Raw genomic sequence first — 27802 nt, forward strand, 5'->3', positions numbered from 1 at the left:
TTGCTTCCTCCTCCGTCGTGAAGCGCACCTCCACAGTGGCGTATCTCCTCCCTATACTGATTACATGATCGTATAGTGTGTTTATGTGTTTAAAGTTTGAGAACTGTATGCATCCGAGGGGGAGAAGGTTTGAGTTTCTATTTAATGTTGTCTTTTCATATTTTCAAGTCATTTAAACACATAAACACACTATACGATCATGTAATCAGTATGCGTGCGCGCAGAAATTTTGAAAACTTTTCAACAAGGTTTTTTTTCCTTTCAGACATTATCTAGTCAAAGCTTACTTCCATTTTAATCTTCTTACACCTGAAATAGAGTCATATAAGTTAGCTATGTTAATTTTTTTTTTAATTCAATCATCTTTTCTTTGTTCGGCAGTATAATATTTTCATTTTGTTTGTTCTGTCATAAGATTCATATCACCCATGAACACCTACCTCCTTTTGTCATAGGCCTGCTTATTCAGTGCTGATCTAGAGTAAGCAACCACAACCAAGCAATGCTGAATCATGTTTAGGCAAAGAAAATTATCTATTAAACTGTAGTTTAATTATGTGATCATACTTTGAATGTGTAGTTGTAATTTCAAATATAGAGACTGACGTAATATCATCATCGTTTAAGGTCCGCTTTCCATGCTAGCATGGGTTGGACGATTTGACTGAGGACTGGTGCAACCGGATGGCTACACCAGGCTCCAATCTAATTTGGCAGAGTTTCTACAGCTGGATGCCCTTCCTAACGCCAACCACTCAGAGAGTGTAGTGGGTGCTTTTACGTGTCACCTGCACGAAAACGGCCACGCTCGAAATGGTGTCTTTTATGTGCCACCCGCACAAGAGCCAGTCCAGGGGCACTGGCAACGATCTCACTTGGCTTGCCGGGTCTTCTCATGCACAGCACATATATATATATATATATATATATATATATATATATATATGGGAGAATATACAAAAAATAACAACAGACGAGGACAGGTGGTGTAAATAACAAAAGTATATATTAGTATGACGCTCGGGAATACGGAAAGTCTTTGACGTTTCGAGCTACGCTCTTCAACAGAAAGAATACGGAGACAAAAAAGGATGATAAAGGAGGTTTACAAAAGTGGAAAAGTTCAAAAGTTTTTTAGACGTCGTGGTATATATATATATACATCTTATTTCTACAGTTTACTTGTAAACTTTCCATTGTTAAATCTGTACTTTTTAAGTAATCTTTGTATCTTATACTGTTTTTGTATTATTTCAGAGCATCAGACAAGATTGATGTAAAACAAATTTTGGCTTCAGATGCATCATCAATATTTGAGAACTGAGATTAATGGCAAAAATTTCCAACCCTCTTCAGACACCAACAGTTGATGGAAATATAGCAGAAATACTTCCATCAACAGGGGAAGGCATAAAAACTAAAAATAAGAAAAGTAGTCATATATTGTGGTGAGAATAGAAAAATGATGGAAAAGGATTTGTGTCAGAAATATAAAGGATTGACTTTTTCTTAAAGAAATGCCAAAAGAAATAAAATCATCATTTCACTGTAATATCTGTGAAAAGTCATTTTCTCAAAAAGGTCACCTGACTATTCACAAACATATTCACACAGGTGAGAAGCCATATCATTGTGATATCTGTGGTAATTCGTTCTCTCAAATAAATACCTTGACTAAACATAGACATATTCATACAGGTGAGAAACCATATTGCTGTGATGTTTGTGGTAAATCATTCTCCCAAATAAATAATTTAACTAGACACAAACATACTCATACAGGAGAGAAGCCATATCACTGTGATATCTGTGGTAAATCATTCTCTCAAAATGATCACTTAACTAAACACAAACGTATTCATACAGGGGAGAAACCATATCACTGTGATATCTGTGGTAAATCCTTCTCTCGAAATGATGAGGTAACTATTCACAAACGTATCCATACAGGTGAAAAGCCATATTGTTGTGATATATGTGGTGATTCATTCTCTGTTACAAGTCATTTAACTACTCACAAACGTATTCATACAGGAGAGAGACCATATCACTGTGATACCTGTGGTAAGTCATTCTCTGGAAGTAGAAACTTAAATACTCACAAACGTATTCATACAGGGGAGAAACCATATCACTGTGATATCTGTGGTAAATCATTCTGTCAGAATGGTAACTTAACTATTCACAAACGCATTCATACTGGAGAGAAACCATATCACTGTGACATCTGTGGTAAATCATTCTGTCAAAATGGCGAATTAACGAAACATAAATACATTCATACAGGTGAGAAACCATATCACTGTGATATCTGTGGTAAATCATTCTCCCAAAAAAGTCACTTAACAACACATGTAGCTATTCATGCAGAAGAATAAGTCAAAATTACTAGATACACCAACAAAAAGAAATGGAAAAAATTTGTTCAACAAACATTAAATGATATGCTATTGCAATCTTTATTTAACACAACCACCAAAATTTATTATATAAAAAATAAATAGCTTATCTAACTCCAAATGTACTCACTAGGGAAGAATATATAATCTGTGATAACAGCTTCCTTACACTAACCATATCCATGTTGATATTGGTGAGATAACTTATCACGGTGAAACTTTAAAAAAAAAAAAATCATTCCTTTAGAATACTCAGATATATTCCAGTTCAGTGGTTCTCACAACTTTTTTCTTCTTTTAACTATATTTCAGAATGTCAGTCTTTTCTTTTTTTACATTGTGCGAGTCAAAAGGTGAATTAAAATAACACACGTTATATTAAAAATCTTATTTTTACTAAATTAATACATATACATGTACTGTATTAGTATATACTAGGTCATCTCATAAGTTAACCCATCAAGCTGAATTAAGTTAAATGTTGCTGACTTTATCTCATGCACTTATTCATTGATATCAATACTGCTAATCCTTTGAACACTACTATTTGATAGTGAAACTGCTACAAATTGTTTTCTCTAATCCATTTCCCATCCTACCTTGATATAACATTTTAGAGTTATTTAAATCCATTTTGATTATTTACAATTAAATTTTATCTTCTTGCCTCATTTTAACTTACAAAATCATTTTCATATTTTTCATGGTTTTTTAATGCTAACTTGAGTTGGATGTGGATTTTACAGCCAAGTGCTCATCCTATTACCACCCGGGAATTATATTGCCAGCCTTCAAAAGCTTAGAGCAATTGGTCATAATGTAAGTATTATCACTGTTTTGCTCAAGAGGGAACACATGGAACATCATCACTCATGCCCATGTATGCTATACATATATGTACTTATACAACAGGCTTATAATTTTCATCTACCACATTTACTTCCAAGACATTCGTTGGTCTGATGCTATAGGAAACTCCAAATGTGTTGCACAGTGGAACCAAACCAAACCAAAAACTGCATGGCCATGATAAGAGCTTGTTAATCACACAGTCTTTTATTTAGACTAATCTTTTCCTTTTTTTTCGCATTGCTTTATTTAGACTAATCTTTTCCTTTTTTTTTCTCATTGCTTTCTTAATGACTTTATTAATTATTAAGTTTTAATAAAACTAAGTAAAACATTTTCTTTAACCCCAGTACTATATCTAACCACCTCACTTCTCATCGTTTAATAGGAATCACATTTATTGTCATTTTCATCCATTTATTTTCAACTAGCAGAAATACCAGGCGTTGCCCGGTTTAAAGAGAATAATGAAATCTAAAAACGCCGTCTAGACTACGCATCATCTTTATATATAAAGATGTATATACACACACGCCCCCAAACACACGTATATATATGTATATCAATATAAATATATGAAAGTCAATGAAGTTTCGTAAAAGGTGATCATGTACATACTTTCTTGCAGTTGTGATTATAACACCTCGTTGTAAACAATGTTCCTTCTTTTCCCTTGTGGAGCATATACAAATAGGTTTTTTTTGCTGCCCACTCTTGAGCAGCCAACATACAGTTGTCCATGTGAGAAGCAAGGCTCTTCCAAGAGAAGACCAGCTACAGACAGTGTCTGACCCTGAGATTTGTTTATGGACATGACAAAATTCACACGAAGGGGGAATTGTAGTCTTCTGAATGTAAAAGGAATGTCTGCTCCTGATGGAGTAAGAGGAATTCTTGGAATAAAGACGTCATCCCCTTTTGCACATCCAGAAAGAATGGTAGCCTCGATAACGTGTGACATCATTTTCTAAATAATGCTCATCTGTTATGTTCGGGTTAAAATTTCATCAACATCAAAAATATATGAATTTTCATGGGAGTTTTGGCCGTTATGCAAAGAATATAATTTCCAAATTTCATAAAGATCCATTCAGTACTTTTGACGGAGTTTTGGATAAGAAAACAAATGACTAATGTGTGTGTTTGTGTGCATGTGTATGTGTGTGTGATGGGTGTATATATGTATAGATATCTGTATGCATGTATATATGTATATATGTGTACATATTACATGTACATCTATATATATATATATATACATCTACACATATGTATACATATACATGTATGCATATAGATCTATATATATATATACATATACGTGTACATATACATCTATATGTATACATATACATCTCTCTCTCTCTCTTTCTGTCTCTCTCTTTCTCTCTCTGTGAAAGTATCTGTCATTACAGTATCGAAATGTGATTGTTTCAGTTAGTGGAATAGTTTCATTTTTAAAGTGAAAGTATATGACATGAGTGTTTTTGTTTCACTTTTGACACGTAATACATAAATAGTGGAGGAGATATTATGTTGCCGTGTGCTCGAACTCTGCAAGAAGTTAAAAACTTTTTTTGACTAAAACACAACTGGAACCCTAAGTAAGGCATGTGTAAAATTTGAATGAAATTGGTTGCGTAGTTCTCGAGTTTTAGGGATTCACACAAACAGACAGACAGACAGACAGACACACATTCTCATTTTTATATATATAGATTACAATCATAATTAAATCATTTCCATATTGCTACTCATGATATAATCTTTTACAAAATAAATTTAAAATTGTTTTACTTAATTATTACCTTAAATACAGTATGTAAATATACACTCTTTTAATTTATATCTTCTTCAACATTTTTTTTTTATACTAATGTATTTTTAATCCCGATCTCCTTTTACACTTAGTCCCTACAAATCTTCTCCCTATCATATTCTCATAGACTTGTTTTGGGGCTTAGAATTGAAGCCATGGCAGCTCAGTAATGAGAAAAAGGCCACAACATATCAGGTATCTTGTCTTGAATTCTGATCAATAGTATTTCAGCTGCAGTTGTATAATCAATGAAATTTTCCATGAGTTTTCTGCCAAAACATGGCTATAAATTGGGATGTGCAGAGAAAGAGACAGTCAGAGGCAACAAGCTTCATGAGAAGACAAGTTTATTGGTTGTTGCTTGACACCCACCTCCACCCTTCCAGGTTAAAAGAAATCATTCATCTTCAATGAACTCACAATGCGAAGAGAGTTGTTTTTTCTTGTTAAAGTATGCACATGTAACTCACTACTGGTAATCAGTGATAAAGTCTCCAGCAGGTAATTGTTATCGTTGTAATGTTTATGTATAAATAAATGGTTTCCCTATAAACCTCAATGGACTTGGTTTTAATATGCCAAAAATACAGCCTTAAACAGCCCAACCAGTTATTCAATACCTATTTAATCAAACTTCCATAGATTTAGTTGTGAAAAACTATTATTCCTATCTCGACTTATTGAACCTTTAGTATATATTTATTAACCTAATTTGTTGTACCTTGGGAGAGCATTATTTTAGCCTATACCTTTTATGTTAGTGAAATACTAGAATCCATTTTCTTCATTTAACTAACATTACATGTTTGCACCATAAGAGTGGCCACTGTGTTATGTATGTTCTATAAAAGTGTTTTGTATATTGAAACCATAACCTACATTTATAACTGGAATTGAAGGTAGTGTTGTTATTTGCACTGGACAATAGTTGTGTTTGTGTATTGTTTGGCAAATAATCCACTGAAAACTCAAACAGGTAATAGATATCACTGACTTCCTGTGTGCAAAAGTGCACTGATATGAATTAAACAATAACTCCATAAATATCTTACCCATTTCTATCTGATTTCTTTATGCTGTCTCTCTCTTAATCATCAACACCTCTTTGCTATCATCAAGGAAATGGTCATGCTTGATGTGTAGAAAAGGTGTATGTAGAAATTCTGAGGGTCATAGCCCAACTAATTAGGGAGCGAATCAATTTAGATGAGATGCAGTTTGGGTTCGTGCCAGGTAAAAGCACTACTGATGCCTTATTTCTAGTGAGACAGCTGCAGGAGAAATACCTAGCTAAGGATAAACCTCTGTACCTGGCTTTCGTTGACATGGAGAAAGCCTTTGACAGGGTCCCCTGATCCCTTATCTGGTGGTCAATGAGGAAACTTGGGATAGAAGAATGGTTAGTGAGAGCTGTGCGAGCCATGTACAGAGATGCTGCCAGTAAGGTGAGGGTTGGAAATGAGTACAGCAATGAATTCCGGGTAGAGGTAGGGGTCCACCAAGGTTCCGTCCTCAGCCCCCTCTTATTTATCATAGTCCTCCAGGCAATCACAGAGGAGTTCAAGACAGGTTGCCCCTGGGAGCTCCTCTATGCTGATGACCTTGCCCTAATTGCGGAGTCACTATCAGAACTAGAGGAGAAGTTTCAGGTGTGGAAGCAAGGTCTAGAATTGAAGGGCCTTAGAGTCAACCTAGCTAAAACCGAAATCCTAATAAGTAGGAAGGTAGATAAAACACAAACCCCTTCAGGTAGATGGCCCTGCTCAGTATGTAGGAAAGGAGTAGGTAGTAACTCTATAAGATGTACCCAGTGCAAGCTATGGACACATAAGAGGTGCAGCAACATCAAAGGCAGGTTAACTAGCAAGTTAGTTTTTGTTTGTGGCAGATGTTCAGGTGCAATAAAGACTGTAAACAAACAGGAAACAACTTCTATCTCATTCCAGGGTGAAAAACTAGAGGTAGTCGATAGCTTCCGCTATCTGGGCGACCAAGTTAGTAGTGGGGGTGGGTGCGCTGAAAGTGTAGCTGCTAGAATAAGAATAGCCTGGGCAAAGTTTAGAGAGCTCTTACCCCTGCTGGCGACAAAGGGACTCTCACTCAGAGTAAAAGGCAGACTGTATGACGCTTGCGTACGAACAGCCATGCTACATGGCAGTGAAACATGGGCTGTAACTGCTGAGGACATACGTAAGCTCGCAAGGAATGAAGCCAGTATGCTCCGTTGGATGTGTAATGTCAATGTGAATACCCGTCAGAGTGTAAGTATCTTGAGAGAAAAGCTGAACATTAGAAGCATCAGTTGTGGTGTGCAAGAGAGACGATTGCGCTGGTATGGACATGTGGTGAGAATGGATGAGGATAGCTGCGTGAAAAAGTGCCACACCCTAACAGTTGAGGGAACCCGTGGAAGAGGTAGGCCCAGGAGGACCTGGGCTGAGGTGGTGAGGCAAGACCTTCGTACATTGGGCCTCACCGAGGCGATGACTACTGACCGAGACCTTTGGAAATGTGCTGTGCGTGAGAAGACCCGGCAAGCCAAGTAAGATCGTTGCCAGTGCCCCTGGACTGGCTCTTGTGAGGGTGGCACATGAGATGCACCATTTTGAGCGTGGCCGTTGCCAGTACCGCCTGACTGGCTCCCATAGGATTTTCGAGCGAGATCGTTGCCAGTGCCCCTGGACTGGCTTGTGCGGGTGGCACATAAAAGACACCATTTCGAGCGTGGCCGTTTTCGTGTGGGTGACACGTAAAAGCACCCACTACACTCTCTGAGTGGTTGGCGTTAGGAAGGGCATCCAGCTGTAGAAACTCTGCCAAATTAGATTGGAGCCTGGTGTTGCCATTCGGTTTCACCAGTCCTCAGTCAAATCGTCCAACCCATGCTAGCATGGAAAGTGGACGTTAAACGATGATGATGATGATGATGATGATACTGAATATAGACTCTGGATTCCCAAGTGGAATTTGAGGCGGGCTGATGGAGAAGATAGAATTCATATGCAGTAACTGCAGTAAGCTTTAGTATCACTTGTTTAATGGGTTCTCTGTGTGCCTCTCTAGAAGTACTTGATAGGTTCTATTACCTAAATGACTTAATTAGCAGTAAATATAAGTGTATCAAAAGCATAAGAGCCAGAGTAAAGAGTTGGAAGTTCAGGGAGTTATTAACCTTTACTGGCAATAAGATTTGTCTTTCAGAGTAAAGGACAAACTATGATACATCGTTTTATTGTAGCAGAACATGGACATTGAATTTAGCAGGTTTGTGAACACTGGAAAGAAATGATATGAATATGCTCCACTGGTTTTGTAATGTAACAAATGAGCATGAGAGAAAAATTGGACCTAAGGGGAATCTGATATATTGATCAAATAAGATTACATAGGGATGGACATGCAGTGTGTACAGAAGACAACAACTGCATAAAAATGTCAAGCACTCAAAGAGGATAGTGTTTGTAAAGGTGGGAGACCTAGAGAGATAGGACAAAGTGATGAAAATGATGAGCTTCATGAAAGAGATGACATCCACAACATGCAATACTTGAGAAAATTCACATTCTCTTGTAAGGGTGAAGAGAATGCTAAAACATGGTGATGGAGGCTGGGGTACCTTTACCCTACCTATCCTCTGTTCTCATCTGTACAAGTTGTACTCACTTTGAAAGCTCCAGAATAGGAGTTGCATCTTGTGTAAAACTTGTGAACAGTAGAGTCCTTACCAGGTTCATTATTTCTGTTGAAAGAGGTGTTTCTACCTACTCCAGGTTCCAATTAACCTCCCTTTCCTCTATTTATTCATACACGTACATACATACTTATAAAATCCATAGTGAGCCTTGTGAAATACAGTTTCCTGGCCAAAATATTTATTTTGCCATTTATCAAGCTAGTAAAAACAAAAGTTTTAGTTAATGCATTGAATATAGTCGACATTTGAATGAGCACATACATTTAGAAAAAGACAGAAACACAAGGGAGATAATTAACATCAGTAAATATAATCAGTGTCTTATGAATACCAAAAATTTACATAAACCTACACTGGAATGCTTTTTGTTGTGTTCACTCGTTTATCACTAATTTCTGCAAAAATGTATTTTGTAAAATGCAGACATGAAAAATATTTCACTCTTAGTATTTACATAGTCACTTGAGGTTCCTAAGTTTTTAAAAAATACAGTTTTTCAAGCAAGCATACAGAACATCTTTTTGATCTCTTAAGGTTCGGTCTTAGATGGGGGGTCTTTCGGCCTTTATACGCCACTCTAGTTCGACCCATCCTCGAATATTGCAGCCAGGCCTCAAACCCATATCTCCAGAAAGACATTCAGCACCTGGAACAGGTTCAGCACTTAGCCACCTGAAAGGTCGTAAGCTTATCTAAGCTTACGTATGAGGAAAGTCTCCAACGGCTGGCATTACCTTCACTCGAACGACGGAAGATGCGGGGAGATTTCATCCTGGCTTTCAGCATCTTCAACGGGAATGTAAACCTACCGTTTTCGGAGTTTTTCACCCCTACGCCGAATAGAGGTTTTCGTGGGCATGATCGCACACTCTATCCCCGACACTTTCGACTCAACAGGTGGAAGGTCGCATTCTCCGTTCGTATCGCAGGCCCGTGGAACAAGCAACCTCAAGATGTCATTCAACTGCCCACCACTCCCCTGTTCAAAGAGGCTCTGGACAACTGTGGCGACTATGTATAAAACTGTATATAACAATAACTGTTTTTTTTTTTACATGGCTTAAGCACACTGTGCTCTTCTCCTGCCAATAAATTTGATTTGATATGTATATATTTGTATGTGTATTGATAAAGATGTAAAAATATGATATAGCAGTAAAATTCTGGGCATATCCTTCAGCTGAAGGATATTACCCACTGAGTGGACTGCAGCAACCAGAAGTAAAATGTTTTATACAAAGATACAAGCGCCTTCCAAACCAGGAATCGAATCTGCAAGTCACCTAAATTCAAGGCTACGTACCTTCTCTCTTTCGCTCTCTCTCTCTCACACACATATATAGTGGGAAGAAGCTGTAACTTCGAAGTTACTTCAACATATTTCTTCAAAGTATACAATAAAACTCAATTTACATGTAATGGGTATATTTCAATTAATGTTTCACTGGTTTCTGTATATAACTTTCCATAAAAAAAAGAAATATTAATAAAGACATACATATTCTTCACATCATAACGTCAGTTCGAAGCAAATACATTATATTTTAATATATAGACGTATATATTCCGTATCGAAGCTGCGGCCAGAGACGAAACCACCTTCACCGCCTCTCTATGATGAGGTACGAATCTATGGCTAAAGATGTTTGCTGCTTTATGAACCCCGTTTAAATTCACAAATGTAAAATTTTTATTTTGTTGTTTAGTGAAAAGCAAACAGGTTCACTGTTTTGCATCTATTACGAGTAAGTTGACATAATAATGTAATAATGTGTAAATAATTGTAATAATATGTAAATAATGTCCTTTGTAATAATGTCCTTTATTTTCTTACTGTTTACTTTTGTAAATTGTATTTATATATCTCTTACGGTATTCCTATTGAAGTCAAAAATTATCTACTGCGCCAAAAATCATAATTCGGAAGTATATGTTTCAAGCATCATAGATTACGATTCTTGAAAAAAAAAAAAAAAGGTGATTTTTTTCTCATTCCCCTTTCCTCAGTTTTTCTGCTTTTACTTTCTTCAAAATGTTTTTTGAGGAATATGCTTTTAAACATCTGAGATAGTGATTCTTTAAAATATGCTTAACTTTATAAAACTTATATTTTGAAAAACGCTTGCGTGATGTCGGGACGGAAAAAGGGCGTGTGCCTGTCCCCTCCTTTTTATGCAGAATCTTAATCTCTGATGCTCAAAACATGCGAGCCAAAGAAAATAGTTGTGTCTGGCTCGCTAGATAACGCCATTTGTTTGTCATTTTATAATATCTCACATTCTAAAATACATGTAATTCACAGTTAAAAAAGAATTTTAAATTCATGTATTTCTAACACCCCACCTCAAATTATCGTTCCTTAGTTTTTTCGGTATTTTATAATGTCACATATTAAAAAACGCTTGTAGTTACATATCTGAAAAGAAAAGGAAAAAAACAACCCTTTTCAAAAATCCCTGTATTTTGAATTTCCTAATCTCCATCCCCCATACGGTGCCAAAATTAAAATGAATTTAAGCTGCTCACTGTCACTGGAGATGCGACTTACATAAGTGGATGTGCGTAAAACAAAACTGGAATTCCGAAAGAAGTATTTGTAAAAGGATAATTTCCGTTGTTTGAAATGTAGAAAAGAATATTCTTAATTTAATGGGACAAGCATACTTATAGCAGCAGTTTTTGCAGTACCTTTTCTAACTAAAACAGTATATTTATATTTCTTTTTCTGTTTTCTAACCAATTGGATATTTCTTTCCTTGAGGAGGTGAGAATTCTGTTGAGAAATACGGATATCTTAAACTAGCTAGTATCTTGGTGTCTAGGTGTTCTGAAGGATAACTGACCGATCAGTCAACATAAAGATCTTCACCCGTTAACGAAAACAAAAGAAACTACCCCCCCCCCCCCCAGCCTGCTGGGTGTTAACAACTGTGTAGAAAACGAATATGAAAAATAAAATTGTGCAAACGAATCTGATGGGTGGGGAGAGGGCTTCTGGAAAATTCACAAGATCCGATTTTTCCCTCATTACTTTCAGGAAAATGGATATATATTGATTTTTTTTTTTACGGAATTCCACGTTTTCGGCTATGGAGAATCCGATTCAGGAAAAAAATTATTTGTAAAATTTCAATGTTTCAACGATAAAAAAATCGCTGATCCACAATTTTATCTTGTCTGAGGAATGAAGAAACAGCATGTAAAATACATTATTTACAATTGACGGATATTTGTCCTCATCTTAACACAACGTTTCGGCTGATACACCCTCCAGCCTTCATCAGGTGTCTTGGGGAAATTTCGGACCTGGGTTCTCATTCCTAAGGTATTTTACGATATTATTATTATTATTATTCAGGTCACTGCTTGCAATCCAACTCAGGGTTAGTATCCCATGCTCTTAACCACTACACCATATGCCCGTGGGTAATCATGGAGTGAATTTTAGGGCTTATAAATCTAATATTCTCCTATCCTTCCTTAATACCTAGTTTTAAATATTTGGGAACCATTGTTATATCAGATGAGGAAACATCAAAGAAATCTAGTCAGGGATTGGATATACCAAGTGATATCAAGCAAATAAATGACTAGTAATAAAAGTGAGGAAAAGAGTCCTTGGAGCATACATAACACCTGTCCTTAGATATGGATGTGTGACCTGGAACATAAACAAGGGCAAAAGCTTATCAGTACTGCAGGGATATGGTTCCTTGGAAGAATGCTGCTGGTATTCTGTGCAGAGTGTAACAAAGATCTAAGAACAGAGTGTAACAAAGATCTTAAGAACAGCATATCTGCCAGAAAATTTCTCAACAATGCAAGCAGACAACCAGCTCAGTTCATTGGACACTATATTAATGGAAAAAGCTTTGACCACTTGGTGACTCTAATCTTTCAGGAAATTGAAAGAAGATGCTCAATAGCCTTACGAGCTGGCTTTGAAAAGACTGATCCAATAATGTACTGTTGTGTGTGAGAATTTTAAGCTGAGTTAGTGGCAACACAGCTTACATATAATCCCTATTTATCTGTTATTAGATATGTAACTTACTGAAGTAATGATATAATCATGAAATAAACATATAAAATGGTACATTTATTTGTATGGAGTAAAAAGAATTGTTTTTAGATATTTAATAATTCAGATACCATCTGCATGAAAAGTAAGATGTATGTTAGTGTTAACATATTTAATTTGTAAAGCATGTAAAATTAGACTAAAATATTAAATAAAAGCCCATGTTTTTTTTCAACTTTTTTCAAAGTTTTTTTTTTTTCATTTTAACAGGGATCAGTACTAATCTAGGAAGATAGTACTTTTATACCAATAAAAACACTCTTTATTATCTACCAGCACCATTATCATGGCTGTCACAATGTCAAAAGAAATAGAAAGAGTTGTAAATTTCTCTATATGTACAGTTTTGTACAACTAATAAATCTACCTGAGAATTAATTCTATGTTATATGTGATGTCTGGTATAAGAATCTGCTGGCTATGATTTTGTTTTGTAATGAGAAATAAGTTAATATACCAGTATGTAGAACTATATGGGAGACATATTCTCAGTAGCTCTTATTTCTTTACAAGGTTGCACTGTCATGATGAGATAATGTCATTCATATTTCAGCATTGCAAACAAACTTAATATCTTAGTAAACTGTATCTTTGTATAGTATATTTTAATAGTGGTTGAAATTTGGTAACTGAGAGATAAGTGTTCTGATTAGAGTCATGATTGCTGTGTAAACTAAACATTGTCTTCAGCTGCCTGTGACACCTTCAGAAAGCCTACTTTACTTATCAGCCAAATTCCACTTGCAGGGTTGGTACATGCTGTTTTAATATTTTAATATTGTTTCCACCTACAAGAGCCTTTTTGGTTGCATGACCTGCTTAGAAAAGCAGGTAAATCTCCATTAAAGCACACCCTACTGATTAAAGAGATGAGAAGATAGTCATAACTGAAATACCTTTGATTATGAGTCTGCTCAGAGCTGAACAGGGGTAAACAACAGCGATGTGCAATGTTTCTAGTGAGAGAATATTATTGATTCAGCAGTTTAGCGTGTGTGTGTATTTTTACTCTGTAAATATGAAGGTGTAAATGTACTCTGTAAATGTATAGGCTTTACATAATGTTGTATGATATAATTTTAATAACAAATTTGAAATTAAATCAAATTGTTTTGGTAAATGTTTATATTTAAAGTTTATCAGTATAGAAATGCAAAATTTCTGTTGTTGATTCTGTACATTTTAAGTATCTTCTAATATCTTGTACTGTTTTCTCTCTTATTTCAGAATATCACATTACTTTGGCAAAACAGAATTTTTTATTTCATAATAAAAAGAAAATGATAAAGCTCCTTCTCAAATCATATAGACTCATAGGACCAGTTTCCTGGATTCTCTGGTGAACATACTTCTAGACAGGATGCCAGTCCATTGCAGAATACTCAATTTTGCTAGCTGAGTAGAATGGAGTAACATGAAAGGAAGTGTTTTGCTCAAAAGCACGACACATTGCTCTGTCCAGGAATCAAAATCACGATCTTATGATCATGATTCCAACACTTTGACCACTAAGCCAGATGCCTCTCCATTTTTTATTTCATGGACACCATTAATAATTATTATCTTTTAAAGATTAAAGGAACATGTTAAACAGAACACATAAGTCCTTTAATATAAATCTATGGTAGAGTTACCACTGTTTTATTGTCTGTTATATATACAAAATGATTTTGCAATCCAGTTAAACTTGAACATATTTGCAGAGGAGTTTGCAGCATCTTCATATATCAGCAATGATGGTCATAGTAAAACTAATTGTTAAAAATAAATTATGAAATGAAAATAAGAAAAATATTCATATATTGTAGGAAAAGAAGTAAAATTATGGAAAATAAACTATGTGAAAAGCAGCCTGAGAATATTGATTTTCCTGATGAAATGATGAAAGAGATAAAAAAAACTTATTACTGTGATATCTGTAGTAAATCATTCTCTCAAACAAGTATCTTGGTGACTCACAAATGTTTTCATACAGAGGAAAAACCGTATTGCTGTGATATCTGTGGGAAATCATTTTCTTTAAGTGATAAATTAACTGAACACAAACAGGTTCATACAGGAGAGAAGCCATATCACTGTGATATCTGTGGTAAATCATTCTCTCATAGAAATTCTTTAATTGAACACAAACACACTCATACAGGAGAGAAACCATATTGCTGTAATATCTGTGGTAAATCATTCTCTGCAACAGGTAACTTAAGTAAACACAAATATATTCATACAGGAAAAAAACCATATCACTGTGATATTTGTGGTAAATCTTTCTCTCATGGAAATACTTTAACTGAACACAAATATATTCATACAGGAGAGAAACCACATCGCTGCGATATCTGTGGTAAATCATTCTCTGCAACAAGTAACTTAACTAAGCACAAACGCATTCATACAGGAGAGAAACCATATCGCTGTGATATCTGTGGTAAATCATTTTCTCAAAGGAGCAACTTGACTACTCACAAACATATTCATACAGTTGAAAAACCATATCACTGTAATATCTGTGGTAAGTCTGTCTCTCAAAGAAGTAATTTAACTACTCACAAACGCATTCATACAGGAGAGAAACCCTATCACTGTGTTATCTGTGGTAAATCATTTTCTCTAACAGGTCACTTAGCTACTCACAATCGAGTTCATACAGGAGAGAAGTCATATCACTGTGATATCTGTGGTAAATCATTCTCTCATGGAAATACCTTAATTGAACACAAACGTATACATACTGGAGAGAAGCCATATCACTGTGACGTCTGTGGTAAACCATTCTCTCTCTCAACTAATTTAACTATACACAAACGCATTCATACAGGAGAGAAGCCATATCATTGTGATATTTGTGGTAAATCATTCTCTCAGATTGGTAACTTGACTAAACACAAACGCACTCACACAGGAATGAAACCATATCACTGTGATATTTGTAGTAAATCATTCTCTCAAAAAAATCATTTATCTACACATATATGTATTTACACACAAGAGTAACTGAATGATGTCAAGTCATTCTTTGAAAAATAACCATAAATATATTCAATCGCCTCATTGACAGTGAAAAAGTGTTTGAATTAGTCTCAATCCTTTAGGAATCTCATCAGAATATTTAATGTATTCCAGTTGAATTACACATGTGCTGTTTTACTGAAAATTTTATTTATTGAACTGCCTGGAATGTGTTACGTTTGCAAATTGGATTTTTTTTTCAGTTTAGTGAAATGTTTAATTCCTGTGAATATAAATATGTCTTTTTGAACAGCTACTTGTTTCCAGAAGCAAACCCTGAAAGGATTTAAATGAGTTGAACCAATTCCTCTTTTTAATGGTTGAGTGAAAGAGCGGCTCATATTCTTGCAGTCTTTCTTTGACCTCATAAAACAGTTATGTGCACACTCCAGGGACCTTATATCATATCACTTGACCGAAAACCACCCTATTGACTGAGAAACACAATTCTTTTCCAACTACTTGTTTATTTATTTTCACTTACCATGTAACTTTCACCATGAAATGTTTCCTCAGGAAACTTATTTCATACAAAGAAACTCTGTCAGAAACTTTGATATTAACAAGAAATTCCTATTTCTTTAAATTAATTACTTCTGTTTTGTGTTTTTGTGTAATAAATCTACTTAATGTTGGTACAGACAAACTTCTGGACTAATTGGGTTAAATTTATATCCTTATACTTATGTATGCCTTGTGTTTTATTATTTGTATTTGTGTATTTACATGCATCCTTGTAAACGTGTGTGTGTGTGTGTGTGTGCATGCATGCATTTGTTGGTCTGTATGTATTTTGGCACATATCTAATCGTCCAACCCATGCTAGCATGGAAGGCGGACGTTAAACGATGATGATGATGACGAATAATAACATCAGCAAAAAAATACCTTAGGAATGAGAACCCAGGATTGGGTTCAAAATCCTACCAGGACACCTGAAGAGTAAATCAGCCGAAACATTGTGGATCAGTCATGCACACAAACACACATTCACTAAAAAAGATGCTAGAAAAAGTAAATAAAATTTATGCTCTCTCTCTCTCTCTGTCTGTCTGTCCACACACAGCAACACACACCTCTCTGTCTCTCAGGCAATAACACACTCAAAAAAGATGCAAGGAAAAATAAATTTTAAAAAATGTACGCTGTTATTCTCTCCCTCACACACACACAGCAACACATCTCTCTCTCTCACATACACAATACACACTTTCTGTCTAGCAACCCCCATCGACATATACACAGTGAGTGAGTGAAGGTGTGTGTTGTAATATGTGAGTTTTTTTGCATCTATGTGTAAGTGGCACTCACTCGCACTCTCTCTCTCTCTCTCTCTCTCTCTCTCTCACACACACACATTATGCACACCACCTGTTTCCAACGTAACCCTAGCCCTAAACACCGGAAGTGTGTATTCTTTACCTTTGCCCATAAATACATATGTATACATCATTTCTGTACATGAGAGTGTGAGAGAGAGTGTGACTGTATTTCTGCATAACATATAGAAAAATGGATGTCTTTTAATGAAATTATTTTTGGTTGTGGCTTATTTTAATACAATATTTATGTGTACATTTTCATAAATGTTTGTCTAAGTAGAATTCTATTCATGCATGAAACATCAGATGAAAGTGAAACATTAGAAGCAAATTGAAATATTGTCCGAAAATGACCTCAAAGTTGTGCTAGCCAAGCTAGTTTCCGAGGTTATTTCAGTTGTAAAAAAGAGTTGTTGAGTCAAAAACAGTTTATTTAGTAGATAGATAATAAGCAGCTTTCTTTATTATAATACAGATGTGACAAATTCAGAGAAACATTACTTTCATTATTCACACATTGTCACTCACGTAATGCAACACTTTGTAATTTTGGTTCAAATTGAAAGTGTGAAACTATTTTCATTTTGGAAGGAAACCTGGTCATTGTAGAGAAGTGTATTTGAAATAACTATAGCTGGTTGTTGAGATAACATAGAAAATATGTAAATGAAAATTTATTTGACATGTGTAATTAATTTGATTGTTCTAGTCTTAACATCAGTGGGTAAGAATAGAAGTCATTTGATGAGACCTTTTTGTTTGTAATTGGCTATCCTGTTGCAGGTTCAATTCGTGGAATATTGAAATGATACCCGTCTTGTCCATTCCATAGAATAAGAGTATACAGAGAACATCATTAGAGGGATGAGTTTGTGAAACACGTTTAAGGTTGTTATCTTGAACACGAATGAAAATATGATTTTCATGGGGATTACCAACCATAAGGATGGCTATTTCATTAAATGTGGGCTCATTAAAACAGTGTAAAATGTTCTTTACTGTAGTTTACTATAGATGTAACGAATGCAGAAACACACACATACTCATAGAACTGATATATATAGCCAGTTTCCATCTACCAAATCCACTCACAAGGCTTTGGTCAGCCCAAGGCTATAGTAGAAGACACTTGCCCAAGGTGCCATGCAGTAGGACTGAACTCAGAACCATGTGGTTGGTTACCAAGCTACTTATCACTTGCATATAAATATGGAGAACAGAATGGAGTAAGTGGAGCAAGATCACACACGAAAACGAAAAGTGTCCCTGAAGAGGTCACAGATGTGTAACGAAAGATTTCCAGACAATGGACATGAGTTAAAACAATAAAATAAGTACAGTAATAAATGAGTGAAGGGAAAATATATGGTGTGCATGTTTATTTGGCAAAAAAAAAAAATGACCATCCTGAAATACTACAATATGCCACGCTGGAGCGCTCTGTTGATATATATATATCAACGGAGTGCTCCAGCATGACATTGTAGTATTTCAGGATGGTCATTTTTTTTGGCTTTTTTAAATATTATTAACCTACGTTTGATATAATAATAATATTTTATACTAGTATTGATAGAGGTAAATCTTACAATAAATTATTAATTCCCGTAATGTTTATATAGATAGGCTGTAGAACTTGACATGTTCATAAAATAGTCGATGAGAGTTTCTATATATATATATATTGGTATTGTATTTTTAGGTGTTTAGTCTTTTAAAATTTTTATGAATTAAAAAAAATTTTTAATTTTTAAGATATTTTAAATTTTGTAAAAATACATTAGTAAACTATACTCATTTGCTCTTTTACTTGTTCAAGTCATTTGACTGCGGCCATGCTGGAGCACCGCCTTTAATCGAGCAAATCGACCCCAGGACTTATTCTTTGTAAGCCTAGTACTTATTCTATCGGTCTTTTTTGCCGAACCACTAAGTTACGGGGACGTAAACACACGAGCATCGGTTGTCAAGCGATGTTGGGGGGGACAAACACAGATTCACAAACACACACATATATATACATATACATCTATACGACGAGTTTCTTTCAGTTTCCGTCTACCAAATCCACTCACAAGGCTTTGGTCGGCCCAAGGCTATAGCAGAAGACACTTGCCCAAGGTGCCACGCAGTGGGACTGAACCCGGAACCATGTGGTTGGTAAGCAAGCTACTTTATTTCATTTAGATTGGCCATTTAGGCTTTACAAAGAGGAGACAAACAAGAACAGACAGACATAAAGTAGCTGCGGGCTGGACACAGACATTGATGAGATGAAGGTGATAACAAAAGTATGAAATAAGAATGGGAGGGGCACCAGCACCCACCGACCGATAACTTCTTGAAAACATTGCTCAATAAGTTCAATAATAAACAATTAATATGAATATTAAACACAATTAATATTACTAGGTTCAATTCAATCCACTTCATCGGTGCCCCAAGCAAGTTGGCTTGCCGCTTGCGGACAACTCTGTACCGACAAGTCGGAATGACCTTTGACAAAAACTCATATTGTACGACCTCTGCAACCCCACCCCCGTCTCCTGTGCTGCTTGCCCATTTTTTGGTGAGCAACCATTGTTGCTCACCTTCCTTTTTCCTTTCATGGAGGCAACTTCCCCCACGACTTCCACTTTCTCATTTTCCTTCTGCAAGCTATTTCCCACACAGCCACTCCTGCACCTTCAGATGAATGTATTTACTCAGAGAAAATATATTTAGAGAAAGTTGAATTGCATAAAGGATTGGAACATTAGTGGTTAAACACATAATTTATGACTGGTTGTTTGTGTTTTCAACTTGAAAAATGAGAATAAATAATATAAGGATTAATATAGGGAATATCAACAGAATGATTTAAACAGAACAACTAAACCCAATGTAAATCAAATTTGGAATAGACATAAAGAGGTAAGGACAATTTTTCTCTTTTTAAGACTTAACATTGATATGAAGATTGCACTGATTAATCAAATCGATATGGCATCCAATAATCACACTGTGGTTGATATACAATTACACTGATAGAGAATATTGTCCTAAAAAATATTTTCCAATTATTCTTTGTTGTATTTGTTAAACATATTTTAAGAAATAGAAAGCAAAATACAGTAATTTGTGGGAAGGAGTAAATCAATTACATCGATCCCAGTGCTCAACTGGTACTTATTTTATCGGCCTGGAAAGGATGAGAGCTAATGTTGAACTTGGTGGAATTTGAATTCAGAATGCAAAGACAGATGAAATGCAGCTAAGCACTTTGCCCAACATGCTAACAATTCTGTCAGCTTGCCACCTTATACAGTATTACTATAGTGAAACAAAGTGTCAATGAACATACAAGTTTAACACATTCATTACAGTTACTTCAATTAACATACTGTTATTTTGTTTAAAAGACTTTGTTTCAATGCTCTTATTAATGGTGTGTGTGTGTGTGTGAGTGTATATATAAGCTGCGTGAAAAAGTGCCACACCCTAACAGTTGAGGGAACCCGTGGAAGAGGTAGGCCCAGGAAGACCTGGGCTGAGGTGGTGAGGCAAGACCTTCGTACATTGGGCCTCACCGAGGCGATGACTACGGACCGAGACCTTTGGAAATGGGCTGTGCGTGAGAAGACCCGGCAAGCCAAGTAAGATCGTTGCCAGTGCCCCTGGACTGGTTCTTGTGCGGGTGGCACATGAGATGCACCATTTTGAGCGTGGCCGTTGCCAGTACCGCCTGACTGGCTCCTGTAGGATTTTCGAGCGAGATCGTTGCCAGTGCCCCTGGACTGGCTTGTGCGGGTGGCACATAAAAGACACCATTTCGAGCGTGGCCGTTTTCGTGCGGGTGACACGTAAAAGCACCCACTACACTCTCTGAGTGGTTGGCGTTAGGAAGGGCATCCAGCTGTAGAAACTCTGCCAAATCGGACTGGAGCCTGGTGTTGCCATCTGGTTTCACCAGTCCTCAGTCAAATCGTCCAACCCATGCTAGCATAGAAAGCGGACGTTAAACGATGATGATGATGATGATGATATATATATATATATATATATATATATATATATATATATATAAAGGTTACGAAAGGTGATGGAGTCAACCAAACCCTAATGATACAGGTAATACCGAGTAAGTGCTGTATACCGACTAGTTTTGCCCCTGATGTAGTTGCAACATGAGTGGGAAATATAACATGGGTCGTGTATTAGCGTGTGTATATATAAAACAGAATGAGATAAAAAGACCAATGGAATAAGTAAATTTTTTTTTTCTACATAAAATATAAATTTACTTATTCCATTGGTTTCTTTATCTCATTCTTTTTATATATATATATATATAGATAGATAGATAGGAAGGACAACAAAAGAAAGAAAGAGACCTCGATATTATGTAAATAGAGGAATTTATCTGTAAAAATATGTGACACTTATTTGGTAGCCATGATAGAACTCTGAGTTTCGGATGCCGGGGTGGGGGCCCACGCCAACATCTCTTCAGTTATCTGAAGAGATGCCCCCAACCCAGCATCCGAAACTCAGAGTTTTATCATGGCTACCGAATAAGTGTCATATTTTTATATATATATATATATATATATTCACATAGTGTATATATATATATACATACAGTAATTTTTTGTATAATTAGATATTGTTAATATAACAATACATAAAAACGGGCTAGAGTTGAAGTGCTCAGCATGAGCTAGAATTCAAATCATGGTAAGAATGGATACATAAGGGAATGTATCATAGCTCTTTTTACCTCGAATGTAAAATTACGCATATGTATATATAAAAAGAATATATAGTAATATCTAATTAGCATGATGTAATGTATTAGGCCCATTTGATTTTACATGTATGTTAACATATTGTATTATGTCAGTGTAACCTTTTTGTATTTTTATTATTTTTTCCTCTCTTTCTGTAACAATGAACATCCTGATGAAGGGAGTGTCCAATTTCAAATATGAGAACTACACCATATTAATAGACACATCTCAGAACTGGTCTGTAGATGAAAACTTTTAGCATTACCTATGTATTGTACGGTTTTTTTGATATAGTATATATACATATCCTTTTCTAATGTACATGTTTTTAATATAATACATATAAATTTGTAATATCATATCATATCTTATACTATATCGTATGTATTTACCCATTATATGTTAAATCATACTGTTCGTTTATATATCGTAATGTATTGTCTTAAATTGTTAAATATTTTTATACAACTTGGAAACTATGCATGTTTATAAATATTTTAAAATAAATATTTTAAACATGCATGATATTTCTGAAGTTTATATCATTGTATATGCCTGTATACTTTATTTTACCTTACTTTTTAGACATTTTAGAAACTTAAAACTATATATTTATTGATTCTGGAATGATTTGAACACACACACACACACACACAAACACACACACACATACACACATATATATTAAATCTTGCGTTGGATATACGGTATTGTTCCTGTGGTCTTCCACCCTTATGTATCCATTCTTATCATAATTTATATATACATACATACATACATATATATATATATATATACATACATACATACATACATGTATATATATATATATATATATATATATATATATATATATATATATATATATACATACATACATACACTTGACCTGGCAAGTAAAGTAAGATTGTAGCCATGTCCAATGCCAGTGTTGCATTACTGGCCCATTTAGAAATACCCTTGAAGCGTTGAGTGATATGATGTGCTTGAGAAGACCTATTGAGTCCAGTGAAATTGTAGTTGTGGCCTGTGCCACCTGACTAGCACCCTTACTGGTGATATATGATAAGCACTGTTTGAGTGTGGGTTGATGCTAGTGGCTCCCAAGCACCATATGAATGTGGTCGATGCCAGTGCCTCCTGACTGCCTCCTGTGCTGGTGGCACATAAAAAGCACCATCCGATTGTGGTTGATGTCAGTGCCCTCTGATTGGCTTCCATTCTGGCGGCACTTAAAAAGCACCATATGAATTTGGTTGTTGCTTGTGGCGCCTGACTGGCTCCCATGCCGGTGGCACATAAGAATCACCCACTACACTCTCGAAGTGGTTGGCATTAGGAAGAGCATCCAGCTGCAGAAACATTGCCAGATCAGATTGGAGCCTGGTGTAGCCCACTGACTTGTCAGACCTCAGTCAAACCGTCCAACCCAACCTATGCCAGCATGGAAAGCAGACATTGAATAATGATGATAATGATATATATGTATTATATATATATAAAAAAAACAACAATATATATGTGTGTTAACTCCCTTTAGGTAAATATTTATACTGATATATAATTATACAGATATAATTATAGCAACAAGGTATGGATAGGCACACTAACATGCTTGAAATAGATGCGAATAGCTCTATAAACAGGCAATTAAGGTCTGAATAGATTCTGTAAAACTAAGCGCTTTATGGATGAGAAACCCTGCATTACCCCACAGACTGGCCATTTTTATCTAATTATATATATATATTTTATCTTTCCTTTTATCTTTTACTTGTCTCAGTCGTTAGACCACAGTCATGTTGGGGCACCAGGTTGAATTTTTAATTGAATGAATTGGCCCCAGGTCTTCTTTCTATTGGTACTTATTCTATCTGTGTCTTTTGCTGAACTGCTAGGTTGTAGGGACATAAACACACCAACGCTGGTTGTCAAGCCTATATATATATGCATATATAAATTATCTATCTATCTATCTATCTATCTATCTATCTACATATATACATATACATATATATACATACATATATATATATACATACATATATATATATATATATATATATATATATATATATATATATATATATATATCACCATCATCATCATCATCATCGTTTAACGTCCGCTTTCCATGCTAGCATGGGTTGGACGATTTGACTGAGGACTGGTGAAACCGGATCGCAACACCAGGCTCCAATCTAATTTGGCAGAGTTTCTACAGCTGGATGCCCTTCCTAACGCCAACCACTCAGAGAGTGTAGTGGGTGCTTTTACGTGTCACCCGCACGAAAACGGCCACGCTCGAAATGGTGTCTTTTATGTGCCACCTGCACAAGCCAGTCCAGGGGCACTGGTAACGATCTCGCTCGAAAATCCTACGGGAGCCAGTCAGGCGGTACTGGCAATAGCCACGCTCAAAATGGTGCATCTCATGTGCCACGCGCACAAGAGCCAGTCCAGGGGCACTGGCAACGATCTTACTTGGCTTGCCGGGTCTTCTCACGCACAGCACATTTCCAAAGGTCTTGGTCAGTAGTCATCGCCTCGGTGAGGCCCAATGTACGAAGGTCTTGCCTCAACACCTCAGCCCAGGTCTTCCTGGGCCTACCTCTTCCACGGGTTCCCTCAACTGTTAGGGTGTGGCACTTTTTCACGCAGCTATCCTCATCCATTCTTACCACATGTCCATACCAGCGCAATCGTCTCTCTTGCACACCACAACTGATGCTTCTAATGTTCAGCTTTTCTCTCAAGATACTTACACTCTGACGGGTATTCACATTGACATTACACATCCAACGGAGCATACTGGCTTCATTCCTTGCGAGCTTACGTATGTCCTCAGCAGTTACAGCCCATGTTTCACTGCCATGTAGCATGGCTGTTCGTACACATGCGTCATACAGTCTGCCTTTTACTCTGAGTGAGAGTCCCTTTGTCACCAGCAAGGGTAAGAGCTCTCTAAACTTTGCCCAGGCTATTCTTATTCTAGCAGCTACACTTTCAGCGCACCCACCCCCACTACTAACTTGGTCGCCCAGATATATATATATATTATATATATATGGACACATAAGAGGTGCAGCAACATCAAAGGCAGGTTAACTAGCAAGTTAGTTTTTGTTTGTGGCAGATGTTCAGGTGCAATAAAGACTGCAAACAAACAGGAAACAACTTCTATCTCATTCCAGGGTGAAAAACTAGAGGTAGTCGATAGCTTCCGCTATCTGGGCGACCAAGTTAGTAGTGGGGGTGGGTGCGCTGAAAGTGTAGCTGCTAGAATAAGAATAGCCTGGGCAAAGTTTAGAGAGCTCTTACCCCTGCTGGCGACAAAGGGACTCTCACTCAGAGTAAAAGCAGACTGTATGACGCATGCGTACGAACAACCATGCTACATGGCAGTGAAACATGGGCTGTAACTGCTGAGGACATACGTAAGCTCGCAAGGAATGAAGCCAGTATGCTCCGTTGGATGTGTAATGTCAATGTGAATACCCGTCAGAGTGTAAGTATCTTGAGAGAAAAGCTGAACATTAGAAGCATCAGTTGTGGCGTGCAAGAGAGACGATTGCGCTGGTATTGACATGTGGTGAGAATGGAGGATGATAGCTGCGTGAAAAAGTGCCACACGCTAACAGTTGAGGGAACCCGTGGAAGAGGTAGGCCCAGGAAGACCTGGGCTGAGGTGGTGAGGCAAAACCTTCGTACATTGGGCCTCACCGAGGTGATGACTACTGACCGAGACCTTTGGAAATGTGCTGTGCGTGAGAAGACCCGGCAAGCCAAGTAAGATCATTGCCAGTGCCCCTGGACTGGTTCTTGTGCGGGTGGCACATGAGATGCACCATTTCGAGCGTGGCCGTTTTCGTGCGGGTGACACGTAAAAGCACCCACTACATTCTCTGAGTGGTTGGCGTTAGGAAGGGCATCCAGCTGTAGAAACTCTGCCAAATCAGACTGGAGCCTAGTGTTGCCATCCGGTTTCACCAGTCCTCAGTCAAATCGTCCAACCCATGCTAGCATGGAAAGCGGACGTTAAACGATGATGATGATGATGATGATGATATTACATATATATATATATATATATATATATATATTTATATATATATATATATATATATATATATATATATATATATATATATATATATATGTATATATATATATATTTCGCTCCTTTGCGCAACATGGGCTCAGCTCCCCTCCCCCTTCATCTAACCCCCTCCTCCTGCCTCTCTCCCCCCTCCCTCCTACCACCCCTACTCTTTCTCTCCTCTCACCCTTACTCTTTCACTCTCTTCTCTCTTTCCCTATCTCTCACTCTCTTCTCTCTCACTCTCTTTCTCTTCCTCTCTTTCTCCCCCCCATACCCACCGTCCCCCTCTCTCACATCCACCTTCCCTCTCTTATACCCATACTCTCTCCTCTCTTATACCCACACTCTCTGCTCTCTTCCTCTCCCCTCCCATACCCACCCTCCCCCTCTCTTACATCCCCCTTCCCCTTCCCCCTTCATCGTCAACACCCCCTCATAAGCTCATCCCACCACACCCTAACACACTACTACTGTACCTTCCCACTCCACCCCACCCTTACCCACATACCCCACCCATACCTCTACCCCACCCTCAGCCTAACCCACACTCCACCCATGCCTTCCCCACCCCCCAACACCCTCACATCACATCACACCAATACCCTCGCATCACACCACGCACACACTACAACTGACCAACTCCTCTCTCCCCTCCCCATTTTCACACTACATACATCAAGATCACCAGCATTCTATCTCCCACACACAGCCCCTCGTTCTTCGATCACCGTTTGTTATCTCCTCCTTTTCTTAGCTCTCCTGAAAAAAGAATTTCTAACTTCCGGTCATCATTATAAGCCATTATTATGATTGACCGTTGACTGAACACTATTCAATTTTTTTTCTCCGTGTTTTTCTCCTTGTCTCCGTATTCTTTCTGTTGAAGAGCGTAGCTCTAAACGTCAAAGACTTTCCGTATTCCCGAGCGTCATACTAATACATCCTTTTGTTATTTACACCACCTGTCCTCGTCTGTTGTTGTTTTTTCGTACATTCTCCCACATATATACATATGTATATATATATATGTATATATATATATATATATATATATATATATATATATATATATATATATATATATATATGTATATATACATACATACATATATATATATATATATATATATATATATATATATATATATATATATATATATATATATATATATATGTATATATATATATATATATATATATATATATATATACACACACACACACATAATGTGAAAATAACGCCCACATCTCTCTCAGATCATAACATTATAGAATTAACTATGTATGGTCCTAGGCAACCCGCTTACACCCACCCCACCAGGAGGACTCAAGCAATATCCAACCTCAATTTCCACAGGGCGGACTGGAAGTCAATTCACAGAGAGATTCGAAATCAAAACTGGCATGACAGCCTTTCTATACAAGACAATGACCTCAAACTAAGTCATTTTATGTCAACTATACAAGACATATGCACCAAATACGTGCCATATAGAAAGACCAGCAAACATGCCAATAGAATTCCTAGAGACAGGAAAATCCTTATGAGACACAGAACAAAGGTCTCAAACCAGTTAAATAGAGAACCGGGGGATAGGAAAAGGGCTAAATTAAAACTAACACTGTTAGAAATAGAAAACAAGATTAAACTCTCTCATGAAAAGGAGAAAGCAGAGAAGGAGAAGAGAGCAGTAGAAAGCATAAAAACAAACCCCAAGGCTTTCTATAGATTTGCAAAAGAGACTGCTGACCCCTATTCCT

General features: G+C 36.6%; 3 protein-coding genes across 13 annotated transcripts in view; all 3 read left to right on the forward strand.

Annotated features, from left to right (window-relative positions):
• The window catches only part of LOC106875886 (allene oxide synthase-lipoxygenase protein), a 74096-nt gene extending 72544 nt beyond the window's left edge, over positions 1 to 1552 (forward strand). Inside the window, exon 18 of the mRNA XM_089359102.1 lies at positions 1258 to 1552. Coding sequence (XP_089215228.1) covers positions 1258 to 1324 — 67 coding nt within the window. The 3' untranslated portion in view covers positions 1325 to 1552. The remainder of the gene's footprint in view (positions 1 to 1257) is intronic.
• LOC106875885 (uncharacterized) lies at positions 1511 to 16534 on the forward strand. 4 transcript variants are annotated; one of them, XM_089358528.1, is made up of 2 exons: positions 1511 to 2286; positions 14818 to 16534. In XM_089358528.1, the coding sequence occupies exons 1-2, from the start codon at positions 1518 to 1520 to the stop codon at positions 15831 to 15833; spliced, it is 1785 nt and encodes a 594-aa protein (XP_089214654.1). In that variant the 5' UTR covers positions 1511 to 1517; the 3' UTR covers positions 15834 to 16534. The 4 variants fall into 4 exon arrangements, with proteins under 4 accessions (XP_089214654.1, XP_089214653.1, XP_089214651.1 ...); XM_089358527.1 differs by having other exon boundaries at positions 1518 to 2352; positions 14884 to 16534; XM_089358525.1 differs by lacking the exon at positions 1511 to 2286 and adding an exon at positions 2408 to 3218 and having other exon boundaries at positions 14070 to 16534.
• Positions 16535 to 19859: 3325 nt separating this feature from the next.
• LOC106873961 (adhesion G protein-coupled receptor G4) overlaps positions 19860 to 27802 on the forward strand; it is a 110759-nt gene continuing 102816 nt past the window's right edge. For 7 of the 8 annotated variants that reach the window (XM_089358509.1, XM_089358507.1, XM_089358512.1 and 4 more), the window contains exon 1: positions 19874 to 20083. The gene's annotated coding sequence lies outside the window, so the exon portion shown is untranslated. Of the gene's footprint in view, positions 20084 to 27802 lie in introns of all 8 variants that reach the window. The other variant, XM_089358506.1, reaches the window with a different exon arrangement.

Source organism: Octopus bimaculoides, chromosome 10, assembly GCF_046866305.1.
Source record: "Octopus bimaculoides isolate indiv1 chromosome 10, ASM4686630v1, whole genome shotgun sequence".
Taxonomy (NCBI): domain Eukaryota; kingdom Metazoa; phylum Mollusca; class Cephalopoda; order Octopoda; family Octopodidae; genus Octopus; species Octopus bimaculoides.

Bases quoted from the DNA above. Each gene is read 5' to 3' on its own strand.
- LOC106875885 (XM_089358528.1), top strand. From the start codon at position 1,518: ATGCCAAAAGAAATAAAATCATCATTTCACTGTAATATCTGTGAAAAG. The intron at 2,287-14,817 runs GTGAGAAACCAT...GTTTTCATACAG, and splicing joins ACATAAATACATTCATACAG to AGGAAAAACCGTATTGCTGT.